The 27457-nt window shown below is 41.7% G+C and overlaps 1 protein-coding gene across 4 annotated transcripts in view; it reads right to left on the bottom strand.

The window, feature by feature from the left end:
• Positions 1 to 27457, bottom strand: part of DDR2 (discoidin domain receptor tyrosine kinase 2) — a 516782-nt gene that overhangs the window by 119216 nt on the left and 370109 nt on the right. For all 4 annotated transcript variants that reach the window (XM_075182767.1, XM_075182764.1, XM_075182765.1 and 1 more), the window contains 3 exons: positions 16160 to 16358; positions 4527 to 4747; positions 2422 to 2549 (listed from right to left, as the gene is read on the bottom strand). In XM_075182767.1, coding sequence (XP_075038868.1) covers positions 2422 to 2549; positions 4527 to 4747; positions 16160 to 16358 — 548 coding nt within the window. The remainder of the gene's footprint in view (positions 1 to 2421; positions 2550 to 4526; positions 4748 to 16159; positions 16359 to 27457) is intronic.

Genomic DNA, 27457 nt, shown 5'->3' with positions numbered 1-27457 from the left:
TCATGCAGAAAGCAAATAATCTAATTCTGTTTATTTGTCTGCATTTTTGATTGCGCAGTGAGGTCCTGTAATGTAAAGACTAGTAAACCTGGAGCATGCCAAGTCAAACAAACATAGTCAAACCAGTCAGGTTGGCACATAATACTTCAATTGGAAACTAGATGCAGATGAGTAAGGTATAGAAACAATTGCTCAGTCAGTTGTCAAAATTCAGTATAGTTTAAATAGAAACCCAATGATATGATTGGCATGTACCCCATCCTCTGAGACGATAAAGCACGTGCCATTCTGTTACAATCAAAGAACTGTGGATGCCAGGAAAGCAGGTGCGAAGTATCAGAGGCACATGGACAGGTTGCAGCATATTTTGGAGCCCAGAATGTTACGGGGGCTTAGTACAAATGGAAAAACTATTAATAACCAGAGGATTTAGTAGGAAATCAAAGAAGATTTTGAGTATCGGCTGCTTAAGATAGAAACTAACAGTATTAATTTGCTTAATTATTTCAAAGGAAGCAATGAGGAGAGAAAGAGAATTCATAGATGGTACTAAATACTGTAGATTTGTGAAGAGCAAGTCAGATTTTTGAAGTTGACATCTTAACAGTACAATGGCTGGTAGCATGTTCATTTTACACCATCACTCTATATTGATGCAAAAATCATAACTTGACACCCTTAACCCTTTTTATTACTGTTTGCACTACATTCAGCTTTGTGTATGAAACACCTGAGGCTGCTATTCTCTTGCATGCATCACTGTGGGGTGCCAGGCATCCAATATAAAGGTTAATCCCACTTGACATCCCCTCTCACCAGTACTTCATTAATTAATGTGTATATAAATATGTAGTAATTGCTAGGTATTGTGGAAGCATGGCGTTTTACTTATTCTTAAATTTCGTCAGGTGTATTTCTTAGATATCATCATCATCATCATCATTTATTTATATAGCGCCACTAATTCCGCAGCGCTGTACAGAGAACTCATTCACATCAGTCCCTGCCCCATTGGGCTTACAGTCTAAATTCCCTAACATACAGACATGGACAGGCAAACACACACACAGACAGAGACAGAGACAGAGACAGAGACTAGGGTCAATTTTTTTTTTTTGCAGCTAATTAACCTACCAGTATGTTTTTTTTTTTGGAGTGTGGGAGGAAACCGGAGCACCCGGAGGAAACCCACGCAAACACGGGGAGAACATACAAACTCCTCACAGATAAGGCCGTGGTCGGGAATTGAACTCATGACCCCAGTGCTGTAAGGCAAATGTGCTAACCACTACGCCACCGTGCTGCCCTAAATACTGGAAAGTTTCCCAACATGTCCCCTAAGAGAGTCATTATCACCTGGGGTTATCAAAAACCTGGAGGCCCCTGGGGCAGTTAAGGCAAACACTGGATAAAGACTTTACAGGACTACATCTGCTAGCGGTAGGCCATGTTGTGCTGAAAGTGTTGGTCAGCTGTTTTTGCTCAAAAAGACACTCTTGGGTTAATTGAGAGTTGGGACAGATACTTAATTGAGTAAATCTGTATTGTCCTTTTTTATCCACCAAACTTAGCTAGGCTGCCCAGATCCTTTCACAGCAGGGTACATGCTTCAAGCCCACGGACTTAGGGGGATGCTCAGTGGCCACACTCAAACATGCAGGTACACAAACCAGCAGGGAAACCTTATCTGGACCCATTGAGGCCACACCACCGTGGCAAGCAGAGCAGGCTTTAAAAGGGAAGCGCAGCCATTCACTGGGTCTTGTATTCTAGTGCAGGACAGGGTGACTAGGGGTTACGGCTCCTATTCGACTGGTACAGGATTGTGAAAGTGTGAGGATCTCCAGACTCAGTGAATCTTGTTAACTTGTGTACATGACAAAAGCAGGATAACAGCGGATTTGGTCTCTACCCAATTGGTAGAGGACCGAATGGCAAGGTATTCAGTAGCTATAGCAAGGGTAGAGTTTTTTTGTAAGCTTTTTATGTGGTAAACCCCCTGACTTTTGTTAATTTGAAAATTTGAAACATTTCTGTGTGAGTATAAATATCTATTTTTAATATAAAATAAAGTGTATTTCTTCTTTGCTTAAGTGATTTCAAACCTATAAGATGTTTCAGGTGTCCTCACTTAGCACATAAGTCTGCCTGCGGTCAAACCAGCTATTCTGAGTGGCAAAATAACTAAACATAAAACCAGTATCCTCACAATATATAATATCACTTGTTGTATTAGAATTTCTCTAGTCCCTCAAACTTCATAAAAATATGATAGACCTTGTTGTGTAGTAAAATTCTTTTACATATGATGCATGCTGTGAAAAAAGCAGAATGTTTATTTAAAGATCAATTTACAATGTTTTACACTTGCTGCAATTTTCAGGTCTCTTGTAACAAGCTGATGGGGACTTACATACAGACCTGGCATTCTTATTAGCATCTGCTCTGAGCATTTTCACAGCCACCAGTGTGGGTTGACCAATATTTGTGTCCAGAATCAAATCCTTGTCTAGAAATTCCTCTACTCCCTCAGCCTCACAAAGATGAACCTATAAGTAAACATCACAGGGTCATAATATTTCTTCATAAAACATAAGGCACATGATTATTGTTATATTAATAACAACAACAGCACATTATTATTATTATTAATATTATTATTTTTATTATTATGTTTTATTTATTCATAAACCGTTGTTATACCCAAGTAGTGTTGATACTTAAATCACGATTTATATAACTGGGGAACAGAATTTAGTATGTATAAATATGTTTAGTCACAAAATAATACATGACCTCTGTTTTGATCTCAGAATGGAATGCTATGTAGGCAGTGTTTTAAGTGATTTGGGTATTTGTATTTAACGTAACCATCTGATAGGTATTTTGAAGTCTTTGAATTGCACAGCACCACTTTTAGGAGACACACATATAGGCTGCATGTATACGCTTGCAGAGTAGAGATCCTTTTCAGAACACTGTAAGTGAGCATCTTCGAACAATACTAGAAAAGTTAAAAATAAGTGGAGCTAGATGATTAAATCTGTCATTCCTAAGTTACAACATACAGTAATTAACTTCTATTTCCACATGCACTCTATTGTAACACCCCGGAGTAAGTGTTCACCTGTCTAGGAAGATTGGGTTCTGGGAGTGAAGTGACAGGGAAGGAGCAGTCACCTACAGAGAAGGGCCCTCAAACGCTGTCTGAGGTGAAACTTCACTTCTCCACATGTCCAAGGATGAAGGAGAGGGGAAATGATGTCAGAGCTAGTCAAATGTGGAGAGTTTGGTACCAGGGAGGAGAAAAAAGAATAAGTGTGGGAGCGTGCCCATAGAAGAGGTAGGTAAGGCCATTGCTGGGACCATTGTTATACCTTGAGGAACCAATGGAAAACAGAATGCAGTGCAGCCATTGCCACTGAGCCTGCAAGTGAGAGTGAGTAGTATGGGAACAGGTGCTGCAGAGCAAGGCAAAGACAAAGAAGGCAACCACAGAATAAAGACAGGAGATGAGAAGGGCTAACCCTACCTTAGACAGTGCTGTAAATCTCACAGAGAGAGCTGCAACCTTACAGATAAAGCTGCCAGTTTTGCCACAAGAGCTGCCAATCTATCAGGGAAAGCTATCAGGTTATGAGAGAGAGTTGCAAGACTAACAGAAAGAACAGTCAATCCCAGGGAGGATTCTTTCATTGCCCTAGAGTTTGCTGCCAGAATTACTGTACAAGTTGCCAGAAGTACTGAAATAGTCCAGGGGGTAAATGTGTATTCATGTAGCATACACATATCAACTTTAAATTTCAGTGTACAAATAAGCTATCAAGTATTTGTGTGTTACATGAAAAAACAGGCAGTATTTAACTTATGGGCAAAACAGAACACTCATTTGCACCCTTTGCAATGCAACATGGTTTTGTCCAGGAGACTGAAATAAGAATCCTCTTCATTTAAGATCCTTAATGAATCAGGCCCCTAATCCTTATCTTTATTCTTTTTGTCCAAGTGATTACTTCCCTCATTCATTGCACTTAACCATACTTATTCTTGTTCAAGGGTCAGTATCATTGGTGTTATTGCATTAACAAGTATTGTGATCTGGGAACTACCAAAATTATTATCTTCACCTTCTTATTAATTGCTATTGGACTACAACTCACATTATAATGATCTTCTACAGAGTGAGAGTTGTCTTTTTCATTGTCATTAATAGTAAGAAACTGTCATTATTCATCATTGGTATTATCTTCCTCATCATCAAAACTGGAACTGGTGAACTGGTGAAATTGCAGAGCCAAGCTAATGCAAATTAATATAAAAATATATTACTATTTGAGTATTGTGAGTAGAAGGTGTGAAACTATGAAAATGGTTCGGCTTTTCTGCCTCTTAGATTTTGGTATATGATGCATAATCACTAGTGTGCTCTCATGCAGTAAGGTAAATACAATTTTGACATCTTTATATGCCATGAACATTTTGTAAGTGTCTACACAAGTTTGCAGGTAAATAGAGAATTTACTGACCTCTCCAAACTGACCTTCCCCAAGTTTCTCTTTGAAAGTTAAATGTTTCCTTGGAAATTCTTCCACTGCCACTTCTTTACCAGACAGGAGATCCATCGTCATAGCTGGAACAGAGTATGTATTACCACCAGTCACCCCTTGCAAGTTCACTATATCTGCCTCTGCATAGTGAGGAACTCCATCAGTATTAGTGGGCAGAGACAGTTTTCCAGCAGAACTTCCTGTGTAAAAAAAGTATAGGAAAAAAGCCAGCTGTTGTAATACTCAAGATCAAGATATAACTAATACTAACATAAACTCTTTAATCTATTTTACATCCAAAAGTTTGCCTAGAAGAGGGAAATGGTGTCCAACTGAAAGTAAAAACCAAGGATGTGCAAGGATCAAGAGCGTTTAAAGGGAAAACAACGTTTGGGCTTCCATTGCTAAACATGGATTGCCTTAGTAAATGTGCTTTCTTAACCGCTTTTATTTAAGTATACGTTCCTGCAATACAAAATCTAATTTTTGTACCGACTACAGACATCTTGGTGTGCTTTCCATAACAACTGATGCGATCATGCAAAAGTGAGCATGTCACAAGCCATAATTTACACTTGCACTTCTGCACTTTTGTTCTCCAGTGTTTGCTAAGAAACTAAATAATAATTTACATGTTATTACATAGGTAGTTGTAAGATTTAAAATAAAGACATAGGGGCTGATTCATTAAGAAAAGTTAAGTAAAAGTAAGCAAGTAAGGCAAAACCATGTTGCATTGCACGGGGAGGTGAATTTAAAATGTAATGACAGATTGGGGTAGACCATGTCCTAGTTGAACTTTTTTTTTTTTTATTGGATTTTGAAAAACAGACACACAGGTCATCAATGAAGCACAATGCAGATAACGTTGCTTTGCGCTGTCAGCCACTTGGCACCAGGACAGTATTGTAGCATGAGGATGTAACATCGGCCAAATACATCTCAAGCTTATAACCTTAAAACACACAACATATAGACAGAGGGGGGGAAGGAGTGGTAAGGACGGGGGAGGGGGAGTTTGCTGATTAGTTGGGCATCGTTATATTTCCATACTCGAAGAATAGGCTTTCAGTGGGTAACTGACATGTTAGAAGAGACCAACTAGAGAGAGGCAATGCGATATGGGGATGCCTAGCAGGGAGATGCAATAGACAGGGTCGAGAATTCCGCCGTGTCTGTGAATGCTAGCCAGGGTCCCCAAATAGCATTGTACATTTCAAATGAGCCTTCTACTGATAGCATCATTTCATCCATAGACCTATAAAATTCCCAACTTTGACCCAATCTAGCATGATAGATTATAGCTAAGTGAGTAGGTCATCTGTACCAACTGGTAAGAACTTTATAATGGGTTTCTAGTATCGCGACACTGGAGGAGTTTCAGTCACCGTCCCTGCACACACCATCGTTGCCAGGGATGGATGCCTTCGTTTGACAGCAGCTCGCCCCATTGGTAGGCAATGGGACGCCATCCTCTTCCTCTGGGCCTCGCATTGCTCTGATCGCCGGTCTCACTGCCACCAATCAGGGACTTGACTCCCTATTTAAACCTGCCCTAACACTAGGTAAGCGCCAGAGTATCCAGGTCTTCCTAGCCTGTTTCCCTGCTCTCTGACTGACCTCCTGTGTACCGACCCGGCTTCCTTTAGTTCTGCTCCTGGATTTCCCTTTGGCCTGATTGCTCCTGCTGAATCTGACCTTTTGCTTGCTGACTCCAATCTCTCTTCCTCTCTGATACTGCGTTTGCCAGAACATTTTGACCTCTGCCTGCCTGACCACGTCTGTTCACCATCCACTCCGCTGATAGCTAACTTGGAGGGCCGTGACCTGCACGTCACTGGCAGCAAACTCCCTTGTGGGAGTCCCTGGCGAAGACCGGGGGGCATGTTTAGACTCTGCGCCTTCTAGCTTAGTAGCGCAAATATCGGAAAGTGGCCTTCAGTCCCTGTATCTTGTGACAGAATACACTGGTCATGTCTACTGAAGGACCAGGTGAACTCTCTGCTCGTGATCTCCTAATGCACTTGGCTCACAGAGTTGCTAAGCAAGAAACTGAGCAGGCCCAGCTCCTCCAGTGTATTCAGAGAGTTGCTGCAAGAATGGAGTCGCTCCAAGCATCAGTGGCAGGCTCTCAATCAGTTGTAGTCACCTCCTCTGGGCTTACCTTACCTACCTAGGCCTCCCCTGCAGTTGCTGCTCCAGACTTACGCCTTCCTACAAGTGAGAAATTTGACAGAGACTTGAAGAGATGCCGGGGATTTTTGAATCCATGTCTGATGTATTTTGAATGCAACCCTGGATCCTTCTCCTCTGAATGCATTAAGATTGCGTTTATCATCTCCATGCTCTTCGGTCAGGCCTTAGCCTGTTCCCTATGGGAATGCAACAATCCTCTTCTGCAGAATGCCTCATCTTTTATCGAAGCCTTCCACAAAATTTTCGACAAGCCTGGTCGAGTGTCTTCTGCTGCCTCCGGTATCCTGAATTTACGTCAGGGCTCCCAGACTGTGGGTCAATATGCAGTCCAGTTCATTTGGCCTCTGAGTTAAAGTGGAATAACGAGGCCTGGTGGCCAGCTTTTGGCAGGGCTAAGCAGACCGCATAAAGGATGAGTTAGTCTCCCGTGAGCTCCCGGCAGACCTCGATTCCTTAATCTCTTTATGCAACAGGATCCACTTACGCTTCCGGGAATGAGCATAAGAGAGATCGTCTGGCAGACGTTTCCTACCATGTTTGGCTCCTCGCTTTCAGAACCCAGTGCATCCTGATGAACCTATGCAGATTGGATGGTTCCGTCTCTCTTCCGAAGAGAGGGAGAGGAGCTTCGAACAGAACCTCTGTCTTTACTGCGGGGAACCAGGCCATCTATTTTCTGCCTGCTCACAGAGGCCGGGAAATGCCTCCTCCTGGCCGGTAACAGGGAGGCCGACCTAGGTGTCAAGTTCACTATTTCCTATACCTCTGTGTGTTCCGATATTTTGATGTCCATTACTCTGAATACTCCTGATAGTCCCTTCATAACCTCTACCTTTGTGGACTCCGGCTCCACCGGGAATTTCATATCAGCCACGTTGGCTTCACCACTCTACATTCCTGCTTGATATCTGCCTTGTTCCTCACTGCCGTGGATGGGAACCGAGTTTTTAATGGTTCTCTCTCCTGGATCCTTTCTTCTATTCAGCTGATGGTAGGGGTGCTACATTCGAAGTGGATTGAGTTTTTGGTCCTTCCCCAGTCTATAAACTCTGTCATTCTGTGCTTACCTTGGCTCAGATCCCCAATTCGACTGGAATTCGGCTCAGGATACTTCTTGGGGTGCTCAGTTTTTCAAGAGATGTCTTTCTACAATTAAACCTGTAAGACCCACTGTTTCTTGCAGAATTTTCTCATCGCTACCAGGGTTCCCAGCTCCTTATACTTCTTTCCAGGACTTCTTCTGTAAAGTGGCTTCCGAGACCCTTCCTCCACACTGTACTTTGGACTGTCCCATTGATTTACTACCTGATAAACCCATTCCTAGAGGTAGGAGTTATCCACTTTCCTTACCTGAGAATCAAGCGATGTCCCAATATATTGCTGAGAACCTCCATTGAGGATTCATCAGGAAGTCTTCGTTTCCTGCAGGTGCTGGCTTCTTTTTCGTGAAGATGGAGAACAGGACGTTACGTCCTTGTATCGATTATCGTCAGGACAGTTGAACGCCTTAACCATAAAAAACAGATAACCTCTTCCTCTCATCACTGAGTTATTTTATCAGATTAGTGGCTCCAAAATCTTTATTCAAGCTGTATCTACGGGGGGCTTACATTCTAATCCGATTCCGGGAGATGGATGAGTGGAAAACTGCCTTTAGTACCCGCGATGGGCATTACAAATACTTTGTGATGCCCTTCGGACTTTGTAATGTTCCTGCGGTGTTCCAGTCCTTCATTAACAACATTTTCCATGACCTGCTTTACAGTACGGTGGTTGTATATCTGGATGACATTCCAATTTTTTCTCCTGATCTTATTTCTCACCAGTCCCATGTAAAAGAGGTCCTCTCCCATCTACATGCTAACCAGTTGTTTTGCAAACTTGAAAAATGTGTATTTGAAGTTCCTCAAATCTCATTCTTGGGTTATATCGTTTCCAGCTCAGGTCTCCAAATGGATCCAGAGAAACTTTCTGCTATCCTAAACTGGTATCAACCTCAATCTTGAAAGCTGTGCAACGTTTTATTGGTTTTGCTAACTACGACAGACAATTTATCAAGCACTTTTCCACATTGATTGCTCCGATTACCACCCTGGCCAACCCAAAAAACTGGACCCCTGAAGCCATCACTGCATTTGCCACCCTGAAGGAGGCTTTCATTTCTTCCCCTGTCCTTAATCAGCCCAACCAAGAGAAACCCTTTTTTCTGGAGGTAGACGCCTCCTCAGTCGGAGTAGGAGCTGTTCTTTCCCAAGAATCCACTTTGGGTGATCTCTATCCTTGCGGTTTATTCTCTAGAAATTTCTAGAACATAACTATGAGATAGGTGACAAAGAATTGCTAGCTATTAAATCTGCACTTGAAGAATGACATAATTTTTTAGAGGGAGCTCGCCATCCAGTTACGGTTTTCACAAACCATAAGAATCTTATCTACCTTCGGGGTGGTCCTCATTTTTTGCTCGCTTTGACTTTCAACTTACTTACCGTTCCGGTGCTCAGAATTCCCGGGCGGATGCCCTATCCTGGTCATTTTCTGAGTCTGATCTAAATCCTACCTCGGAGCCTCCTCGCATATTTGAGCCATCTAGTATTGTTGCCTGTCGGGTGCCATTGCCTATAGTAACTGGCTCCGACAGATCTCCATTTAATTTTTTACATTCATTTTGATATGGGCAGTGGGATGTCGATATAGGGCCAGGATTCTATGGAGTCTCGTAAAGGGCCAGCTCACCAGGTCAATGGCCTTCTCCACGTCGATGGACCTAGATCAACTTTTAATGTCAGTGTAAAACTAAAGCTATCATGTATTTGCGTACTACATGAAAAAAACAGTCAGTATTTTACTTATGTGCAAAATAATAAACTCATTTGCACTCCTTGCATTGCGACATGGTTTTGTCCAGAAAACTTGAGTAAGAAAACTTACTTAACTTTCCTTAATGATTCAGGCCCATAGTGGCATATTCATTTACTTCATATACTAGCAATACAATAGATACAATTTGCATTTTCACAATCTTCTCAAAAAATGTTTTCACCATTTGTGCATAATATTTCCACAGTGAAAACAGCAAAATTTGATTAATCAAATTAGAAACAATCCAATTACTGTAAAGTACAGTATAATTGTTATAAGCCGCAGCGGTTCCCCAAGCCATGGCAGCTCGTTGTTTATTTCAGGGACGAGTCATAATTATAAGGAGTGCATTAGTATAAAGGCTGCAGGTCAAGATCAATCTCATTGTTAGGACTAGGACTACTTTATTTAAGGATCACAGGACTGCACTTATGGAGGATTTCACTTACCTGGGGCTGAGTTTGGTTAGAAGGATTCCTATTTATTAAACATGAATAATTATTTAATGAATACTATTAATTTAATGTCAGGGCATGTTTGGGGGAAATAAATATATTTATTAAACCTGAACACTATTAACTTAATGTCAGGGGTTGGCTGCAGATGGTGCTATTGATTTAACATCAGGGCTGGTAGGAGGAGGCCTAGACGGTTAACTCATATCTATATATCATATTTCATATGCATAATCTTTTTTCCAAACATGACCCCAACTTTCAAGGTTCTGGACAAGCCGCAACTGAGCTTAAGACAAGAGCAACCACAGGTAGTGAAAGCTGCAAGAACAGGTAGGAGAGAGCAAGACAGTCTGCCAACTATCCTTATTCTGGTGGGGCAGGCCCGATTTTGAGTGACTGTCCCACTCAGGACTTTTTTCAAACAGCAAGGACAGTTGGGAGGTATGTTCTGCTTCATACTGCATTGCTCGTGAAGGAGGAGCTGTGTTCACCTAACTGTAGTGCACGCAGCATTGCCTGTGTACTTGAAGTGGATGAGATAGGGTTGGAAAGCAGGCTAGCATTGTATAAAATGATAGCCACGCTCAATGCATGCTGGTTATACCAACTATGGCAGCGTGGTGTGGAAACCACACTCTTTCAATCCTACTTTTGCCCATGAATCAGACAGCCTTACTCTCTCAGGAAATCCATGCCCTTTTTGGATAGCTGTTTGATAAGAAAGTGTAGGAAATGTCAGGCTCAACTTATTAATGATACTTGATTGACAACAGACAAGCATTGCCCACAAAATTTAAGCTGGTTTCAATAGTATTCTTCAATGGCAGTTCCAGGTGCCCAATTACTGGTTCTTTGGCATAAATCAGCCTAGCGTCTCTAGGATACTTAACCAAGTTCTGAAGGTTAAAATAAAGCACCTCAACCAAAATCGTTCCATTATCCATGAAAGAGTGACAACGCATATTATGCATATATGGTTAATCTGCTTGTATCCTGGGCAAATAGAATATAACAGAAGTAATGGCCAATCTGCCCCTGCTTTTGCTGGTCCTTGCACCAGCCCATCTAGCCATCGGCCCTTCTGGCATTTGCCAGAACTGCCAGATGGCTAGTCTCCCCTTGAGTGCAGGGATGTCTTCCCTTGTGAACTGATTGGAAGACTTCACTATTTAAACCCTCACTTATCATGCATCCATTGCCAGTGATAGCATTTTACACACATGCTTTTTGGCTCTTGCAACTTATCCTGTTTGTTTCTGACCTTGCACCAGTTCCTGCTTCAGTATTTCATCTGTCTCCTAACCTCTGGACTGCACCATAGAGTATTTATGGCTCTGCTTATGTTGGTCTCTTGATGCCTGGTTGCTTCACACAAGTTTGCTACTTCCTGGCTCTGCTTCTGTTTCAATTCTGTCTTCTGGTCTGCATCAACTCAGAATTCCCAGATATGGACTGTGGTAACTATCGTGTGCTCTCAAGTAGGACTTCACAATGATTACTGGACTCTGTGAATATTTGCATTATCTTTGCCACAAGAGATATTATTTACTACCTTACATTGCCGAAGACTGTGTAAACTTGCACCAGAATGTCTTAAGTGTCCTTGTTCACATTTTGCATTGCATCACACTGTCATATTACTGCATGATTCCTACAATGTCGTGGTTAATTCATCATACGAACTTCAGAACTTGTGCTTTTTCCTGTCTGCTGTTGATTTCTTCAGTAAATTCCACATTGTTTATCACTATAACATTTTTCGTTACTCCTGTGATTTCCTATCACATACTATTCCAGGGGCGAGAAAATATAACTGTGTAATTTCTAGATTCTGTGAAGTTTCTATAAATGTTTCCAAATCAATAATAATATTTAGAGGAAATTATTAAGAAATATTAATGAAAGGGGTAGAAGTTTGGACTGATATTTCTATTTCTATCGCGTACATTGCATATTGTGGGAATGTTGGCACTGTAACACTGGAAAATTGTAAAATGAGTATCTGTAAAAGTACTGTTTCAAGGGTGTTCCTGAAAAAGCCAAAAATCAGATTGCCAGCCAGGGTACACCAGCAACATTCTGGTACTTTCCACATTCTTAAAGATACAGTTTTAAGATAAACACCAAATTAAATTGAGTTTTTTATGGTTTTCACTCACATAGAATATTGCATGTAAAAAAACAAAAATCCAGGAATAATAAACACTGAATTCCCCCCAAAATAAACACTGAAACATAAAGTCTATGTTATTCTTTTATTTTAATATTAAACAATTATATTCTGCATTACACAATTGTACAGTGAAATACATTAAAACACATACACATTTAATGATAGCATTTGTAATAAAAAAATAATAATAATATTTTCAAAAAAAAAAGAAAACAAGTCTAATAAAGCTTTGCACTTACATGTAAATGAGCATGTATTATCAATAACCCTATTCAGCAGCATTTTTAAATCATTCAAATTCTAGTGCAAGTCCATTACAGTCCAGTAATGTGTTGATAAAGTGCATGCACAATCAAATCCTTAGATGTCAGAGACATTGAAATGGAAAGATTCTAGTTTGATTATCTAAAATACTAGATTATTATCTCCTCAGCATTGATTTAATTGCATCTTTTCAATTGGTGGTTTGAAATAAACACTTATCTGGTACTGGAGTTTGCTATAAAATTTGGAGGAAATGCATTTTTCCTCAGGAGCCATCCCAGCTAACTTCCACTCCCTGTATTACTCATACAAGATATAAGGTTATGTTTATCAACTAAGAAGTTATAGCTGTTAAGACTCATTTTTTATTTTATTATATGCTTATTGTGGCAATAAAAGGGTACTTATAGCATGTCGTAATATTTAATTTATCACCATAGTAGCAGTTTTACCCAGCCGCCATGGAAAAAAATATCCAGAGTAATAAGAGTTGCTTAGCTCTCTGGAGCCCTGTTCCCCCATGTACATTTCCAACAAATACAAAATAGTATGGGGCATATTCAATTGTTGGCGTTACACGTAAAAGTAACGCGGCGTGCATACTATTACCATAATTACAGTAATAGTGCACGTAATTACCGTTATTACGGTACCTTTAACGCTGGATTTCAGCTCGCAGCTCAGGGAGCTGCGAGCTGAAATCTGGCTTAGTATTACCGTAATAACAGTAATACTTTTAATGCCGCGGGAAATGGCAACAATTGAATATGCCCCTATGTGTTTAAAGAAAATCTTTTCTATATAAAAATATACGGTTAGATTGTACGCTCCTTTGAGCAGGGTCATCTCTCCTCCTGTCTTCACCACTTTTAACTCTACTCTCCAGCTACCTAGCCCTCCTCCACGAGGACCCCCGTCCCCTCTCGCTCCCTCTTCTCCTCTGTGGGGGTTTCCCTGTCATCCGTGCCATCCCTCTTGGGCTCCGTCATATGCGGACCTTCCCCTCTCCCCTCCCCCCAGCTGTGCTTTGAGCTCACTGAGTTACTGTGCTTATTGTTTACTGTACTGTGCTGTGCTGTCTCACCTCGTATTGTAATTTTGTTTGTCCCTGTACGGCGCTACGGACACCTAGTGGCGCCCTATAAATAAAAATTAATAATAATAATACGGTAAATATAACTTAAAAGTTAAATTGGGCCTGATTCATTATGGAAAGTAAAGCAAATAAAGGAGTACATTTTCTCTTGGACAAACTAGGTTACAATGCAGGGGGTGCAAATTAGATTATTATTTTGCACATAAATTAAATATTGGCTGATTTTTTATGTAGCACACAAATATTGATAGCTTTATTTTTACACTGAAATTTAAAGTTGATCTAGGACCTGCCATACCCCAACTATAAATCTGTCCCCACATTTTAAATTTACCTTCCCCTCCAATGCAACATGGTTTTTCCAAGGTGCAGAGTTACTCAGTTTTTTGCTTTACTTTTCCAAATGAATCAGGCCCATTATATCTACCTCCCTTCTTCCTTATTTTCTGGGCACGGGAAAGCACCTCCTTCAATTTAAAAACTTCTAGGCTCTAAAAATGATTATTGCATTAAAAAAAATTCAGTATTCAAAAAAATACATCAAAAAAATTAATCAATACTGTTACTCAATACTTGATAAATAGGCTCCCCCACAGGCAGATTTACCATTTAACTGTTCAAGCACTATTCAAGTCAATTGTCCTTAGAGACGTATCAAATTTTGACTTACAAGTGTCTACCAATTTTGGCACTGCACTGCCATATCAACAATCAGTTAAATTGGATTCTCAGAAATTAACTTGTATACTACGATGATGAGCACGTGGCTGTTCTTGCAGTTTCATGTAAAGGAATCATGTACAGTAATGATTAGTTTTCACCTTCTGCAGCTTTAAATATATCCCCTATAAATTGTAAAGCATTAAAAATTATAGTTAGATAAATGAAACAACTAAGTCTAAAAATGTCAATGTTTCTACAATTGTAGCTTGTTGCCTATACTTTTACTCAATTATACAGTCAATAAGCATGATCATCATCACACAGCTTTCTCGCAGCAAAAGTAGGAGCAAGATTTTGTAACCATCTCTTTCCTGGGGCACTTTGTATACCCCCTTGCCCCTTGTACACTGTTGATGACATATGACCCAAAGACCTTCTAGAACTTATATTTGTAGTCCAGTATTTATAGGTGGTCCATCAACAGCACCTCAAAAATCAGTGTTTTGTGGTTCCCCATTTTTTTAAATGCTGTTTTCAATGCTACTGATCACTTTTGTGGTCTGAAACTGAGGACCATAAAGGCTTGACCAGTGATGGCGCTCCTCTTTGACTAGAGCAGTTCTTGTTATGCAAAAAACACAAATTATTAATTTTAGAGTCTTAATTATACCCCTTCCGAGAGTTTTCTTTCTCCTCAAGATTTTCACTGATTTTAGACTAGAATTGTTGCTCCACATGTGCTGCCTATACAGTTTTCTGTTCCAAATTCATATTTGTAGACACTTATAACCCCTCCTCCAATTTCACTTACTGGTGTTTCCATTCCACAACTCACTCAAATTTCTGTTTTTTCCTCTTTAGCCAAAAATGCTAATGCCATCTCCTTTTCATTACATTTTCTACATTGCTAGTGGAAAATTTGTTAACGCTTTCATGTTAAGAACACTTGGTTTGTCAAACTTTGTTAAATATATCATTAGTTTTTATATTTAGTATAATCAAAGAATTGTTGTCAAAACATAGTAATAAATCCAATGGTACTCTGTGTCTTACAGTTTACTTCCAATAAGATAAATGGGGGTTAGCTGTATCAGAGAGAGAGAGGTATGTAAAAATAACAGAGGGCAAACTTGGCGGAAACATGAAGGTCATTTCATTTACACCTAAAGACATCCTTAGAAAAGTACATTTCCCGATGCCAGTGGGAAGACAACAAAGTGTAGATTCATTGCTATATACAATTGGAAAAGCATTTTAAATCCTGAATGAAATCTTAAAAAATATCACATTTATTTGTTTGTTTGTTTTAAAAAACAGCAATATTTGTACCTGTTTAACATGAACCTGTCCCTTTTCTAGGATGTCTACCTAAACTCAGACTTTATATGGAGAAGAGATTCAAATGACTACACTGTCTCTGCATTTCAGCACTTAAGCTTGATCCTGACAAGAGCATCACTTGATCTCTGAGTCAGAATCCAATTTCAATGTAGACAGTAGCACAGGAAGAAGCAGGTTGGGGGAACTGAGCATGCTGAAAAGAGGGGTTCACCAAAGCCTCACTGCTCACTACATCATTTGTTATGTGACTGTGGTTGCCATGCTAGTTACATGACACTGCAAACTGCAAGCCATTACTAGCAGCTTGAAGAAAAAAGATAAAGAGAAAATAACAAAATCATGTATACTTTTATAGTAAACCAGAGTGATTTATTTATAAAAAAAGAAATGCCTAATTTTTCATAGGATTGTTGCTTTAAGTTGATATGGGAAGTCGGTACTACACACCAAAATATGGCATAAATCGTTCTACAGGTACCATAAAGCTATGTCAGAAAATATCGTTAATATTTGCCATTAAAAAACACATTGTCAAATTATACAACATTTGGAGTTTTCTTACCAGCATCCTCTTCTACCACTGCTTGCGCTGTGAGTTCCTGATAATCTGGACCAAGCGGAAATATCCTGTCGTAGGTGGAATTGGACTCCTGTTCGCTAGCTGACACAGATTCATGCCTTCGATTTGCATTGTATGTATTGGAATCACTGGGGAGTGAGAGGCTGACAGTCATCTCCTCATCCAGCATCCGTCTGGATGCCTGGAAAAAAAACAGAGCAAAGAAAAAATGTTAGTTGGGTCCAGAGGAACAAATTAGGTAAGCAATCTTCCAGCCTTACGCCAACAACAAAATTTTTCTTTTGACAGTTCACGTGCTATGAAATTTGTTAGGGCTGTCATGGTGGATATTTGTTATATACTTTAGATGGTACACTTGCCATACTCTATGGTCTGGCTGTCTTTCTTACTATGAGGCTCCCAATCAGACATCATAATGAAATATTTAGCGATATTTCTGATTCAACTTTGGGATAATTGAATCTATGACTCAGCAAGCCAAACTCCACCACGCTCTTACCCAATAGTGGACTCCCCAAATGCTGTCAGTCCCTTCTCTATTAAAACATCTCCACTAGAACTAATACAGATAGCAATTTAATCAAATGTTTAAGTTTAGTAATAGACTTTAAAATTTTAAGTTAAGAAAACAGAATAATTGCTCTTTATATTTACAAAGGTAACCCAATTAGAGTCCCTCCTTCCCTTTTCTCATTTCCATAGTCCCCAAATATTTGGGTGTCCCCGATGAAAATGATTGGGTGAGACCTGGACAGCGCATTCTACATCCTTATCCCACAAAGAGGCTTGGATTGGACTGGAAATTCTGATTGCCCAGGGGGATCTTCACTGATGTAAAGCCGGTAATTGATCCATGTGAAGCTGACTGTGGTATAAAATAGAGATGAGCGGTTCGGACTATGTGAAATCCGAAGTTGGGGATCTGAGTGAAACCGAGTCGTGACTCGGTTTCTCCCGCCAATCTTGGATCCCTAAATGAGGCAAAGCATAATTTCCAGCATATATATATATATATATATATATATATATATATATATAGTCATCCCTCGTTTTCTTCAGTGCCGTTCTTGAACAGACAGCATGTAGGGAGGAGGTTAGCTGCAGCGCATTGATCATAAAATAGCGTTAAGGGTGAACCAGGGACATAGGAAAGCAATAGAATTCTGACATTATTCTAAAGCAGTTTTGTAGAGAATAGTCAGCTACAATCGTTTGCTGATCAATTGCTTTTAATTTCAAAAATTGAGAAAAACAGTGCTTCTGCTATCAGACTAGCAGCAGAATTCCCCAAAAAACACATTTCTTTCTTTTAAAAGTGAAAGTTTTTCTAGTGAAAGTAATCTTATGTGGGGCAGTGACAATTGAAATAATTTAGAAAAAACCTGGGTGTTTGCATGTGAGATTCAGCAGCAGTTTGTGAGGATACCACCCTTAGCTGGGATGGAAGTTACCCTCTGTGGGATTCAACTCACTCGGGTAGACCAAGATATATGCAAAATAAGACTTTATTACGACAGCACAACACCACAAGACGTTCACAAGTTACAGGGTAAATGGTAGCACGTATCCTCCAGCAGCCTCCTGCAGTCAGCACTCCAAAGTCATAATCTCTGTCCCTTTCAGGGTCTTATCCTCCCGCAATATTACCACTACCGTTTAGCAAAACAGTTATGGTGTCTCCTAGCCTGGGTTACTAGCTCACACCAACCCTGTCCTGGTAGGGTTCCCTCCAGCGGCACCACAGTTCCTGGCCCAGAGTCCTTTTCACTGATGTCTTCTACACCAGGATCCTCCAAACTAGCATCCCCCCTGGCATTCTCCTCGCCCTATATTATCTTCTCTGTACCCAGGAAATAGGGTCAAATGTCTCCAACCTCCCCTTTACAGAAGGGGCCTCCCAGTCAACAATTTAGCTGCTAGACATACTGTCCCTGTTACCTTGATTAGACAATAGAATGGCTTGACTCAATTAGCTGTTTTGGCTGGATACACTACACATGGGGTTACAATAGTACATCAAGGAATGACACTGCACGCTTACATGGAACAATAAGACTTTTGACACATGATATCAGCAGGGTTACACAATATAAGTCTGTGATACCTTTTGATACAATTACATTTATATTGACACATATTGATACATTTCCCCATGCTATTTCAACCAATATATTACTGTGGAGGCACATTGCATATGAGTAGAAGTTCTAACCTCATTACCTCTCAGGTTATCTGTTGACCTAGCTAATTAACATGGGCTGCCAGCTAGTTAACTCAGACATTGTTCTGATAACAAACCTCATCTCAGCTGCACCCCATACAATACACATTTGAGACAAATGGTAATTACATTAGCTACCACAAGCAAAATGACTGCTGTTGTTCTGATATTTTCACACAGTATGGCAATATTGTTTCTATTTATACTACATACAATATCACAGGTAATAGTATGGGCAAAATGTGTCTAATAACATGAAATAATAATACACATAATACACCAATGCTCTGGTGTATATACTTAGACTGGGCCAAGGATTAAAAAGTACAATAAACCGTGAGAAACGGGTGATGATTACATAGTTCTCAGTCCAGTAGTACCCCGTTTCCTCACACAGTTGCACACCACAAAAAGGCTATATATTATTTTATGCTACGCTCTTGTATTTTTCAATACTTGTATATTTTGGAAGGGTCATTCAGTGAAATCTATATTTAAAAAAGTATGTTTGTCAGGCTCAGCATGCAGGAACACACCCCAAAAAGCTATATATTCTACTCTTTTCTATTTTGCAATACTTGTATATTTTGGAAGAGCCATTCAGTGAAATCCATATTTAAAGAAGGGAATATTTGTTAGAGGGATCTTTCTGGGCATTTTTGACATTAAGTGACCGCATGTAGAACATTGCAGCGGCTGCAACAATACTTTAATCTGCCATGTCACTAACTGAACCAAGCCCATTGGATTAATGAAATAACCAAAAAAAAGAGTGTAATGTGTAAGAGATAAAAGTGTTGAAATGCCATGCACATACTAAATTTGAAACTTTATACAGGCATTATGGAGAGTGAAAAGGCAGTATCAGTTGTCATTAGATGGGGTAAAGGGGACTGCCTGAGATTTGCAGCAGAGGTGGTCCCCAAGAAGGGGTGTACTCACTCTAACGCCAGGGCAACCTTGAAGTCTCATAGTGCTGCTGCGTCTTGGCTAGCAACAGGCAACCGGGGCATGCTGCTATTTAAATTAAATTATTGCTGCCTTCTGAGTGGACGTGGGGGGCATGCTCTTCGCCCCATTTTTCCTATCTACATGCTACCGATTTCTGCTCATAAGCTTTGACTATGTTGAGTTAAGTCCTAAGGGCATTCGTGTACCTGTGATTGTGTCCAACTCTACAGGAAAGGCATCTGCTATAGGAGAAGACATCTCCAAGTTCTAAAAGCTTATGACAGTTACTAGGAAGGTGTAACATTGTAAAGGATTATATTCTGGGATCAGTGGTGTAATGGCAATTTGACCTTCAAGTGTTTGATTTTACTATTAGTTGTTAGCTGACTCGCATTCCTCTCTCCGCCACCATTTTTTGCCAAATGGACATCGGTGTCTTTGTCGTTATTTATTTATTCAATTACAGTAATAGTAAGTTTGAACATGCAAAGGAGCTTTGGGTGCAATGAAAGGGAAATATCAACACTTTTCAGTTTATAATGCTTAGAAATGAATCAGAGAAAGCAATTGCAATGATGGCAAACTTAAAAAAATCCTTTATTAAGACAGCTCACTGTAGACTTTGGCCAACATTGAAATTGGAATTGCTGTGAAGGGATCTTTAGAAAATAGACTGGAAATGAATGCTAATGCTATAAATAGTAATATAGGAGCAAAAATAGCTCACAATAACATTATTTTACCTACTTTCACAATTTTCAATTAAATCCAAAATCAAAACCTTTTGCGAAAGTTTGACAAAACCGGTAGCAAAGCAGAAACACGAAGTTGGGTTAGAACAGACACCGGTTTCGAAACCAAAACATGAGGGTCAGCGCACATCTCTAGTATAAAGACACTGCTAGCAAATTATTTTAAATTATGTGTTTCTAATCTTACATTTATTGATTATTAAAAATATTGCACTATCCAGGGCACCCTCTGCTGTTGTATACCCCAAAAAGTTTACTCTGGAAAATGTCATAAAATGTATATTAAAAAACTTTGCGATAAACATTAAATAGTAGAAACTAGTGCATGTGCGTGTACTTGCATTCATATGCTTGTGGGGAGATTGACATGTTTACACACCAACACTGAGGTCCCTTCCCAAGGCTAATCAATGCAGGGGACCTTGCTGGTATGCTCAGCATAAAAATCTTCCTTGTCCCCATGAGTCACTTTTTTTGGATCAAAAGTGTGCGTGTGTCCAATGTGGAGGGAAGAGTGTGCGTGCATTTCACCACCAGAGGTCAGTAGACCATCCATATGTATAGCAAGAGCACAAAGAGGAAGTGAATGGCGCAACCCAATGCTTTATACAACAATGGGTCAAGACACAGTCACATCCATCTATTGCTGAAGGTAAAGTGGGGACAGTGGAGAATGACAGAGCCCAACGGTGGCTCCGACTATAGCCCGGAGAGCAGCGAAGATGAGTGTGCCCCTGACACTTTGGAGGAGAGCGGTTCAGACACCAGCAGGGATGCCCAATTGCCCACCGGTGGAGAAAAGTTCAGGTACCCAAAAATGAGTCCTATGTACGACCATTCTCAACCTTCTGGCAGCTGCGTTTTAAACACAGAGGGTCGGAGAAATGAAGCGTTATCGGTCCAAACACTATCAAGAAAAGTGATGGCTCCACGGCGTATAATAAAAAGCAGTACTGCGAGAAGCCCCTCTCAAAACTAGCCCGGCACATGGAACATGTTCATCACAATGAGACTGAAGTAGCCTGGGCCATGAAATTCCCCAAGCATCATGAAGATGGGGCAGCATCTCTTCAACCGGGTTGGTTCAAATGTTGGCAGGCACGAGTACAGGCCAGAAGAGCTACCTGTTTTGAGAGGATGGAAGACTATACCACCTCATCAAACTTTCTGCAAGTAGTAGATGCTGTGTGGACTATGACGATGAGACAGGTACATTTAAGACTCCCTCGCTGGAACTAAAGGTCAGGCATGGCCTGCAAAGATAGCAAGCATTGTGGAGTGCCTAGCTATGATGGAGGGCTGCACTGCTGTGGTTTAAAACACATGAAACTTCAGGAAGATATATGAGGCAAGATGAAATGAGTTGATCTCATGGGCTGCCTTGAAAACTCTTAAGGAGTCCAAGTAAAACATGCCTCAGCTGTTACCTTTCATGGAAGATGTGAAAAAGATGCACTTGCACCTCGATGAGAAGCAGCAAGCCTACCAAAGTGGTTTATCCACTGAGCCTACGGATAACCACTGGGCACTGCTTGCAAAAGTCACCCTGGCACAGGTGATCTTGTTCAATCGAAGAAGGGAAGGGAAAGTTTCTAAAATGTTGCTGACTATCTTCTCTAGAGTTACTTCGTATCTCCACAAAGATGTGGCCCTAGCGCTTTCTGCCGTTGAGAGGAAGCTCTGCCTGCACTTCACTCGCATTGAAATCCAGAAAAACAAGGAAGAATATTCCCCATCCTGCTGACACCAGCCATGCAAGCTGCAATGGAACTTCTCGCAGAGAAGCGTGAAGAATGTGTAGTGGATATCCAAAATTGTGATGATATGATATCCAAATTGTCTACATGTTTGCCAGGCCAGCAGCCTTGTCACACTTGAGAGGCTCCAATTGCATACAACTGTTTGCCTGAGAGTGTGGGGCCAAACATCCCCACATGCTGTCTTCAATGAAGTTTCAAAAGTACGTTGCCACTCTCTCGAAGGTCCTTAAACTAAACGATGCAGAACTGTATTAGTTGGCAGACTTCCTTGGGCATGACATTAGGGTGCACCGGCAGTATTACTGCCTCCCAGAAGAAACCCTCCAACTCGCCAAGATCAGCAAACAGTTAATGGCTCTCGAGAGTGGCAGACTGGACGAATTCAAAGGCAAGAATTTGAATGAGATGAGCATTGATCCAGACGGTAAGTAGGAAATCTCGTGTCTGATGTATGCTTTTGACTTTAACCTCTGTCATTTACCTGTTTCTTTTCAGAACCATTCCAACTACAGAGCGACATGTCCGATGATCATCAATCCCTGTCACTCACCGGACTGTGAGTGCTTCTTCCCGTATATTTAGGAACCGTGGCCGTCCTCCATCCTGAGGGTCTGCGCATGCGCAGCCCTTTCAAACCCTTCAGTACCTGTTCCTTTAACTTAATTGGCAGATCAGGCAACACTCCCTATATTAAGCACCTGTGGTCAATACCACGTTGCCTGATCTTGGAGTCTCATTCCCATGAGCCTCTGAAGGTGTTTCCTCGTGTATTCAGCGCTGCTGATTCCTGTGGTTTCCAAACCACTTCTACCCCTGTGGTTTCCAGACCACTTCCACTACTGTGGTTTCCAGACCACTTCTACTCCTGTGGTTTCCTAACCACTTCAACCCTCCTGTGTATCATCGTGACTGTTAGCTGATTCCTATCCGCTGCCTCCGTGCACTACAGTCTTCAAGCCACTTCAACCCTCCCGTGTATCATCGTGACTGTTAGCTGATTCCTATCCGCTGCCTCCGTGCACTACAGTCTTCAATCTACTTCAACTCACCTGTGTTTCATCGTGACTGTTTGGCTGATTCCTATCCGCTGCCTCCGTGCGCTTCAGTCTTCAGCTCATCTCATCTCTCCCGTGTTTCCTCGAGACTGCTACAACTGATTCCTATCCGCTACTCTCCGTGCTCAACAGTTCCAGCTCAGCTCTGCTCTCCCGTGTTTCATCGTTGCTGCACCTGCTGGTTGCCATCCGCTACCTCCGTGTATCTGCAGAGTCCTGCTGCTGCTACTTCTCAGTTCTACTCGTCCTACAACAGCTGACCCGCTCTCCGTGCTTCTCCGTGTTCCCGCTGGTCTCTACTCGCCAGTCTGCATCGGATCTGCGCCTCACTGTTTTCATCTCATCTAGATCATCGCTACTCTTCAGAGTCCTCCAGGAGTCCAGTCCTACATACTACTGCTTCCTGAGTATTTGTTCTCCAGCTGGTCTACCTACCTGTGCGCTGCACCTACTTGATTACCGCTTCACCCCTCCAGGGACTTCGCATCCTGCCGGCCTCCAGCCGTTCAGGTATCTCTGCACTCCTGTCTGACAGCCTGCTTCTGAACCACGGTATGCATACTTCTCATTGACTGTGCTGGTGTATTGCATATCTTGCTGGACTGAGTTTGTTCTCCTCTGGAGTTTACTATCCGCTGAGACTATTGCCATCATTGACTGTGTTATCTTGTGCCGGATTACCTCAAGTGACTTTCTATTATTGCAGTGCTGTTCAGTCATTAATATATTGTGCATGTTATTGGGGATCAAGTTTAAGGTGCCCGTGTATTCCCTGTATTGCAGTCTCTCCCCGTGCTCCTCCTCACATATATATTCAGTGGTACAACTTGCTAGTGGCAGACCACTGATCCCTGTTTCCTGTGTCACCTGTTCCAGTATCCTCTCACATAGCAGTGGTACAACTTGCTAACGCAGACCACTGACTCCCCGGATACCTCCACGTGGATTCCATTCCTTCACTCAGACAGCGGCACAACTTGCTATCCGCAGACCGCTGACTCTCATCACCTCCTCGTTTCTGTTGGACATTCCTCCTCACTATAGCAGTGGTACAACTTGCTACCGCAGACCACTGACTACCTTCACGTGTCCTTTGTCCATACAGTTCCTCGTGTATTTCTACATCCATATTACCAGTGCTGCTAGTCATAGACTTTCCTGAGCATCTCCATCATCTGCTATTTCCTGTTCCGTGATCACCCTGCTACCAGAGTACCATATTACCATCTATACTGCTCTGGTAAGCCTATCACCTGGTGATCCCTGGGTAAAGACTCCTAGTGCCCGTGACAGTAAGATCAGGCCATGACAGACCCAGATACGGAACCTACAGCCAAAGAGATGCTGCAGCATCTGGTCACCCGTGTGGAGCAACAGGATGCTCGCCAACAGCTGTTACTTCAATGCTACCAGTCGTTAGCCTCCCAAGGACCATCTGGACAGCCTGTTACAGCTAATGTTGAAGCTCCTGTGCTTTCCTCCGTTTCCCCAGTGCCATCCCAGGTGTCTACAGCTCCCACGCTTCACCTGCCTACTCCGTCAAAGTACGATGGAGACCCCAAAACTTGTAGGGGTTTCCTTAACCAATGCTCAGTTCATTTTGAGCTCCAACCTCAAAATTTTTCTACCCACCGTTCCAGAGTGGCCTATCTTATCTCGTTGTTTTCTGGACAAGCTCTGGCTTGGGCCTCCCCTCTGTGGGAGAGAAACGATCCTGTATTACAAGATAGTGCCAAATTCATTTCTATGTTCCGAAGTGTGTTCGATGAACCAGGTCGTGTGACCTCCGCTGCTTCCAGCATTCTTCGTTTACGTCAAGGTTCTCATACAGTAGGCCAGTACGTCATTCAATTTAGGATATTAGCCTCTGAACTTCAGTGGAACACTGAAGCATTAATTGCCGCCTTCTGGCAGGGGCTCTCCGATAAAATTAAAGATGCACTGACTACCCAAGAGCTTCCTTCGTCACTAGAAGATTTGATCTCTCTTTGCCATCGTGTAGACATGAGGTTTCGTGAAAGAGAATCTGAGAAAACAACTTCAGTTAAAGCACCTCTTCGCTCAACCCCTCAGTTTCGTCCAGCTTCACCTTCCGTGATTCCCATGGAGATAGGACGTTCCAAATTATCTTTAGAAGAGAGGAAACGAAGAGTAAAGAATAGACTTTGTATTTATTGTGCTGATTCCACACATATGCTCAGTTCTTGCCCTAAGAAATCGGGAAATGCCAGGCCCTAACTAGTTCTGGAGAGGTGAAGTTAGGGTCCCTGGAGTCCTCTCCATCTTCTATGAAATTAAAAGTCTGCGCTTTTGATGTTACGATTTCCTTTGCTACCAAATCCTTTGAGTCTCAGGCACTGATTGATTCTGGAGCAGCAGGAAATTTCATTTCTAAATCCCTAGTGAATCATTGGTCCCTACCAGTGATTACTTTGAAAACACCGATTACTGTGACTGCTATAGATGGATCACGTCTCATCAATGGTCTCATCACTCAGAGTATGTCTCCAGTAACACTTCAGATTGGTGTGCTACACCATGAAGAGATCTCGTTTTTAATTCTTCCAGTTACGACAAGTCCGATTGTCTTAGGCCTTCCATGGCTTCAATGTCATTCTCCCCAGATTGACTGGCGCACTCCTCAAGTTACGTCTTGGGGAGCTGAATGTCATCATCGTTGTCTTTCTCAAGTCATTCCTCTTAAAGTACAGCAATCTTCCATCTCATCTTCCTCACCGGGACTCCCTCCTCAGTATGCTTCATTTGCCGATGTTTTTGATAAAGCTCAGTCTGAACGTCTTCCTCCTCATCGTTCTTGGGATTGTCCGATCGATCTTCTACCTGGCAAGACTCCTCCTAGGGGTCGGGTCTATCCACTTTCGTTACCTGAAACTCAAGCCACATCTGAGTACATCCAGGAGAATCTCCAGTGAGGGTTTATTCGACCTTCCACCTCTCCCGCTGGAGCCGGATTCTTCTTCGTAAAAAAGAAGGATGGATCACTACGCCCCTGCATAGATTTTCGTGGACTCAATGCCATTACTATTAAGAATCGGTATCCCATTCCGTTGATCACTGAGTTATTTGATCGCATCAAGGGAGCTCGGATCTTTACCAAGTTGGATCTTCGTGGTGCCTATAATTTAATTAGAATCCGTCCCGGTGACGAATGGAAGACAGCGTTCAACACCAGAGATGGGCATTATGAATATCTAGTAATGCCTTTCGGGTTGTGCAATGCCCCCGCTGTTTTCCAAGGCTTCGTTAATGAGATCTTTCGGGACTTATTATATGTATGTGTCGTTGTCTACCTGGACGACATATTGATCTTCTCACAGGACCTGCCTTCTCATCACCAACATGTGGCAGAGGTCCTTTCCAGACTCCGGGAAAATTCATTATTCTGTAAACTAGAAAAATGTTCATTCGAATTGCCCCAGATTCCATTTTTGGGGTATATTGTTTTCGGAGTTGGCCTGAAGATGGATCCAGACAAGGTGAATGCTGTATTACATTGGCCCCAGCCAACTACTCTTCGTGCTATTTAGCGTTTTTTAGGTTTCGCCAATTACTATAGACGCTTCATTCAAGACTTCTCGTCCATTGCATCTCCTATTGTGGCCCTGACTCGTAAAGGGGCCAACACTAAGCAATGGTCATCCGAGGCCCTCCAAGCCTTTCAAATTCTTAAAGAGTCCTTCTCCTCTGCTCCCATTCTTCGACAGCCTGATGTGACACTTCCCTTCTTCCTAGAAGTAGATGCCTCTAATGTGGGCTTAGGAGCCATTCTCTCCCAACGCTCGGAGCAACAAAAATTCCATCCTTGTGCCTTTTACTCTTGGGGTCTCCTGCCTGCAGAGAAAAATTACACGATCGGGGACAAGGAGTTGCTGGCTATCAAAGTTGCATTAGAGGAGTGGAGATACTTATTGGAAGGAGCTCGTCACCCGGTGACGATTTTCACAGATCATAAGAACCTGTCATATCTACAGTCTGCCCAATGCTTGAATCCTCGTCAAGCAAGATGGTCTCTTTTCTTTTCCCGTTTCGAATTAATCATAACCTTCAAACCAGCTGCCAAGAACAAGAAAGCTGACGCTCTATCTCGAGCTTTTGTGACGTCCTCTGACGTTGAAGAGGTTTCCAACCATTCTATATTAGACCCCAAATGTATCTTGCTGGCTGCTTCGTCCACCAAAGTGCTACCATTTAGGAAGACCTTCGTGCCTCCTACTCTGAGGAGGAAAATCCTTTCGTGGTTCCATTCTTCTCGTTTTTCTGGACATGCTGGTGAACGCAAGACCTTTGAGATTCTCTCTCAAAGTTACTGGTGGCCCTCGATGAGGAGAGACGTCAAAGAGTTTGTTGCTTCCTGTGAATTGTGTTCTCAGTTCAAATCCTCCCGCAGAACTCCAGTGGGGTTGCTGCAACCACTACCCATTCCGGCCAAGCCCTGGACCCATATTAATATGGACTTTGTTACTGATCTGCCATCTAGTAAAAATTGTAATACTATTTGGGTAGTGGTAGACAGATTTTCG

This window comes from Mixophyes fleayi, chromosome 8 (assembly GCF_038048845.1).
Source record: "Mixophyes fleayi isolate aMixFle1 chromosome 8, aMixFle1.hap1, whole genome shotgun sequence".
NCBI lineage: Eukaryota > Metazoa > Chordata > Amphibia > Anura > Limnodynastidae > Mixophyes > Mixophyes fleayi.
This window is presented reverse-complemented; position numbering and strand designations above follow the sequence as displayed.